Source organism: Nematolebias whitei, chromosome 13 (assembly GCF_014905685.2).
Source record: "Nematolebias whitei isolate Nwh7 chromosome 13, NemWhi1, whole genome shotgun sequence".
NCBI lineage: Eukaryota > Metazoa > Chordata > Actinopteri > Cyprinodontiformes > Rivulidae > Nematolebias > Nematolebias whitei.
Window position 1 is genome coordinate 24,151,582 of NC_056510.1, and position 5,852 is coordinate 24,157,433.

At 35.0% G+C, this 5,852-nt stretch overlaps 1 protein-coding gene across 1 annotated transcript in view; it reads left to right on the plus strand.

The window, feature by feature from the left end:
* Positions 1-2,735: 2,735 nt before the first annotated feature.
* The window catches only part of LOC119418884 (chromatin assembly factor 1 subunit B-like), a 15,980-nt gene continuing 12,863 nt past the window's right edge, over positions 2,736-5,852 (plus strand). Inside the window, exons 1-7 of the mRNA XM_037686177.1 lie at positions 2,736-2,748; positions 3,104-3,239; positions 4,289-4,421; positions 4,518-4,638; positions 5,290-5,393; positions 5,519-5,615; positions 5,734-5,818. Of these exons, the coding sequence (XP_037542105.1) occupies positions 3,114-3,239; positions 4,289-4,421; positions 4,518-4,638; positions 5,290-5,393; positions 5,519-5,615; positions 5,734-5,818 (666 nt within the window). The 5' untranslated portion in view covers positions 2,736-2,748; positions 3,104-3,113. The remainder of the gene's footprint in view (positions 2,749-3,103; positions 3,240-4,288; positions 4,422-4,517; positions 4,639-5,289; positions 5,394-5,518; positions 5,616-5,733; positions 5,819-5,852) is intronic.

A 5,852-nucleotide genomic window follows, 5' to 3' on the forward strand; every position in this document is an offset into this window, starting at 1 on the left:
TTCTGTTAGCAGTACAGTGGGTGGAAGACGTAAAACCATTAAAAACAATAATCTGTTCAGATTCAAGTTTCACATTATTGAGTTTAAAGCACAATCATTCAGACAGCAGGCCTGACATTTTATTAGAAATACTCCACACATTATTCAGGATACAAAGGATGGATTTAATAGTAACATTTTTTGGGGTACCAGCACACATTGGGATAGAAGGAAACAAGATGGCAGATAAGATGGTAAAGAAGGCATCTCAAAATCACATTAACTTCACAGAGTCAAAAAGTATCATCAAACAAAAACTGAAGAAAGAATGGCAGAAAAGATGGGATGGAGAAAGAAAAGGAAGATGGTTTATATGATCAAAAAGAAGGAGCAGAAAGGAGGAAAGATTAATAACAAGATTGGGATTCGGGCACACAGGACTGAACTATTCACTCTTTCAAATACAGAAGCACAATACAGGAAAATGTGAGCACTCACTGCAGAGAGGATGAAACTATACATGTTGTACTGGAATATCAAAAATATGAGCAAGAACAAAAATTTATGAAGAGAGAGTTTGAAAAGATAAAAGTTTAACATAATAGATGCACTACAACACAACTTAGAGAGCAAATATATACAAATTGTAATTAGATATCTGAAGAAAGTTGTTCCTTCTGAAGTCCACGATCATCTCCATGTCTTAATATTGGAAAGACTTGGGGTAAAAGGAAAGTTATTTAATTGGATATGTATTTTTTTAATTTGAAAGAACAATAGAAGTACGAGGATGAAAAGAATTGTCAAATAAATATATTGTGGAATGGTATTCCTCAAGGTAGTGTATGTAGCCCATTATTATTCTTGATAATGATCAACAATATATTTGAAAATGTAGATCCTGGAATTGGTAAATCTTTATTAGTGGACGATGGAGCTTTGTGGATTCGTGGTCGTAATCTGGAATATATCAGGAATAAAATGCAAAAAGCAATTAATGAAGTTGAAATATGGTCCAATAGATGGGGCTTTAAACTTTCAAGTACAAAATCTCAGGTTATCTGCTTTTCTAAAAAAAAAACATAAGTATATTTCCTTAAAACTATATGATCAAAATCTTGAACAGGTTAATGATATAAGATTTTTAGGCATGATATTCAATAAAACAAAACATACTAGGAAACAACATACTGATAAAATTAAAATATATACCAATTTCTTATGAAATGAACTATTGATTATGGTAGTATCAGCTATTTGGCAGCAGCAGAAACCAATTTGAAGCTTCTTTATATAGAACAATCAAAAACACTTAGAATATGCTGTGGAGCATTTAGAACTTCACCAGTTGCAGCTCTGCAAGTTGAAATGGGGAAATGCCTCTACGAATTAGAAGATTAAAACCAATGTTAGTATATTGGATTAATATTAAAGGACATGACCAAACGCATCCAGTGAATAATATATTACAGGAATGTTGGGAACCTCAAAAAACAAATATTTGTAGTTTTGGCTGGATTGGTAATATAAAAGCTCAGTATGCAGAGTTGCATGAAAGACTTAAGTCCAACAGTTAGTCATTCGTGTATTCATAATTGGTTATATATTAATCCTTCTGTCGATTTATCATTGTATAAATTAATCAAAAATAAAGGGAAAATATCTCAGAAAACTTAGTGCAACAATTATTTAATAAACAATATATGGATAAACTTATATTATTTACAGATGGATCAAAATATGCAGAATCAGGACATACTGGAGCAGCAGTATACATCCCAAATCAAAATATAGAGATGAAGAAGAGAACAACAGATAACTTGCCTGTCTATACAGAAAAATTATTAGCAATACTCATGGGTTTAGAGTGGATTGAAAAGCATACTGGTCAAAAATTTGCAATTGCATCTGACAATGTGGCAGCCTTATTAAGCATCAAATCAAGTAAATCAAAAAGACAAGACATTATTAACAGAATTTACCATTCTCTTTATAAACTTGACTTAAGGAAGATATCTGTAGATTTTGGGTGTGGGAGTGGAAGGGAATGAAGAAGCAGACATTCTTGCAAAACAGGCAGTAAAATCTAAAAATATAAACTATGAAATACCATTAAGTAAAGTTGAGTGTAAAATGATAATAAATAGATATGTTGGGAAGGTATGGCAGGAAAACTGGGACATAAAATGATACAGGAAGACACTTGAATGACATTCAGAAAAAGATAGGATGTACAAGGAAAGCAGGAAGAAACAGAAAACTAGAAAAACATTAATTACTCGTATCAGAATAGGACATACAGGTCTCAATAAATCTCTTAAAGTAATTGGAAAACATGCAACGGGACTGTGTGACAAATGTAATCTCCCTGAAACAGTACAGCATGTTTTTATGGAATGTTCATGAATTAGAAAGAAGACATTTCCAAAAAGAAATTAATAAAATGAATATAGTGTTAGTAAAGTAAAAGAACAAATTATTATTTTATTGAAAAATACAAACTTAATAGATTGAATTTAGATCGGTGTGATTTCACAGCATTAGATTCCCCCACCCCCCAATCTTCGTCCACACTCCAGCTCAGTAGGTGGCAGTAACGCACCTTGCAGTCGGTCTGCCAACCGCCATAACACAATACACGAAGAAGAAAATGACCCCGCCTTTTCCGCTGTTTCGTCCAATCACAGCAACAAAAGTGACCGGAAGTTATGCGCAAAACTTACGCGGGAGTTTATCAAGTCTGAAACAGTTGCTCAACAGACAGAGGAGGTAAAATACTATAAATATATATTTATATATCCTATCTTGAAAAAATACTCCATATCTTTCAGTATCCGTATTCGCAAGTTTTTCTCTTCTTCTCTTCGGTGTTCGTCACTACGAATCCTCGTAACAAATCCGCTAACATGATTGATGCTAACTGTGCTAACTAGCTTAAAACTAAATGCCGAATTCATTTTTTTGGTGTTTTATAAAATAGTTCCCTCGTGTAATTCAAAACAATGTGTCTATATTTGCTGTTTGTTAAAGATAGTTTTTGTCAGTAAGTGATTACTAGCTTCTCCTTTTTTTTATTTTATTTTGCTACCCAAGTGTCTCCATTATGTCCATTTATGTCTCACAGATTAGGGAAAATGAAGGTGGTAACCTGTGAGATAGCATGGCACAACAAGGAGCCGGTCTACAGCCTGGACTTTCAGCACAGCTCAGATGGACGCTTTCACCGCCTGGCCACAGCTGGAGTGGACACCACAGTCCGGGTGAGTGGACAGGGTTCAACATCTGCATCGTGCTTTGTCTTCCTTTAGGGACCAGATATGTTTTCTCTGTTACATATGGGTAAAACTCCTGAACCGTATGTAATATTTTAATGTTTTTGTTTTTATTATTTGCATAGAACAAACATACAATCATAACAATTAAGATTAATAGCCAAGTGAGGTAAAAAAGACCTGGTGGGAATATTTAAGCTAAATATACATAATAAATCCCGAATTTTACAAACAATGCATCAAGATAAATGACTAGACAATTTCATACAAACATGCAGTGTAAATGTAAAACATCTGACATCAAGCAAATCAGAAACATGAAGTAATTTCTAAAGTTTTTGTAAGTACGTTAGTTATAAATTGTAATTTTTAACATGCTCTTGAGGTATTGTTCTCAGGACTTTTTAAACATTTCACATGGTTTCTTTAGACACCGACTGCTATCTTACTTGTTTTCCATCCAGATTTTGTACCTGACCATTTTCAAATAATGCTTTTTTTATGGGTGTCCAAATACCTTTTTTTTTTCCAGATTGAGTACAATTACTTCAGTTTGGGTACTTACTGATACTGAGTACCAATACTGAATAGTTAATAGTTTATTACTTAAACCTTACAAAACGACTTTACAAACACTTTTCTTTTATTAAGAACAAAGCAGACAGTCTGCTGTCTTAACATCACCTGTGTTTATCTTAAAATATCTCAAAACTATAGGACACAAACTTCGGACCAATCACACAATTCTTGGCGCATACGCCAGTGAGAAAAAGTTCAGCCGGTCCTTGTGTTGAGAAGGGACGGGCAAAGCTGCTCTGAGAACAAAATGATGTAATTTTCGTCGCACAACTACGTCAACGAGAGCAGATTTTGCAGCTTCAGATGGAGGATGCATGGCTCTTTATCCTTCTAATCACTTGTACTCTGATAGCAGTGTACTGTGACCTAACTCATCTATAAACTAACATAATTGATTGGCAGAATGTGTTAATTATTGTTGTTTTGTCTTGTATTTTTTTTTCCTGATGCTGTTCCAGATGTGGCGAGTAAACGCTGGCCCAGATGGGAAGGCAGCGGTGGACTTCCTGTCTAACTTGGCCAGACATACGAAGGCTGTCAATGTGGTCCGCTTTTGTCCTAATGGAGACTTCCTAGCTTCAGGAGGAGATGGTGTGTCACCTGGAATTATCTGTCTAATACAGGGCAGTAAAGTTAAAATAGTAAATAATATATATATATTTTTATTTATTTATTTTTTTTGTACAGATTCTCATATTCTTTTGTGGAAGCTCAATGACTGTAAGGAGCCGGAGCAGACTTCTGTTTTTCAGGAGGATGAAGATGCTCAGCTTAACAAAGAGAGCTGGTCTGTAGTCAAAACACTGAGGTATGCAGGAGCAAAACGATCCTGTGTCTGTAAATGTATGAAATCTGTACGAGTCTGTTTTTGTACAGGTAGTTTCCACATCATCTCACTTTATACTCTCAGTAATGACATGCACTTCTGTCTTGAAACTGATTTGGAGAGCTGGCTCATCGCTAACAGTTGTCCACAGCGTTTTCGCTGGACTTTAGGAGAAGTTTCTTAAATGACTCATGTAAATCCTCTAAATGATTCACAGCTGAAACGGTGTTCAAACATAGCGGCACATTCATGGCAAGTGTGCGTTCTGCTAAGAATTACAGCTGTGAACTGTTGGACTGGAAAAGAGACGATGCTGTGCCCATATCCTTCTAAAGATTACATGTTTTCACATCTAAAAACAGCTTTTACAGTTAAATAATTTTGCCTGCTCTCATGTCTGTTAATTTTATTTTAAAGAAACTTAATTGCATTTTAAATATTATATTAAAAAAAAATTCACAATGTTTTGGGACCAGTCCTCTAATTTGCCCGTTTGTAGTTGTAATAAAAATATATTTTATAAACTATCAGTCTGCAGGCTTGTGCAATGCTTTACTTTTTAAATGGGATGGAAACTGAATGTATTTGAGTACAGGGTTGCTCAACCTTGAGGTTGTTCTCTTTTGTTTTCAGAGGACACATAGAGGACGTGTACGACATCTGCTGGACGCGAGATGGAAACTTCATGATTTCTGGGTCTGTTGATAACACTGCAATTATGTGGGACGTCAACAAAGGTTTGTACTTGTGTGTGTGTGTGTGTGTGTTGGATACTTTTATTTTCTTTCAACTATGTAATTAATGACTTCGTTGATGTAAGTTCTTATTTGTTATTGTCTTATTTGCACATGTTTGTATTCAGGACAGAAGTTGTGTATCTTGAATGACCACAAAAGCTACGTTCAGGGAGTGACCTGGGACCCTCTGGGCCAATATGTTGCCACTCTCAGCTGTGACAGGTAATTAAAAGCTGCTCTGTGTTTTAACATCATATTACGTGTGCTGGGTGTCATCAGTGTAGTGACTGACTGTCTGTTTTCAGCAGGTTTATACTCTTTATTTATTTTTCTCTTCCAGGGTTATGCGAGTGTACAACACTCACACAAAGAAGAAGGCCTTCTGTGTCAGTAAAATGAGCTCAGGTTCACCTACAGAGGGAGAGGTCAGTGAATATATATATATATATATATATATAT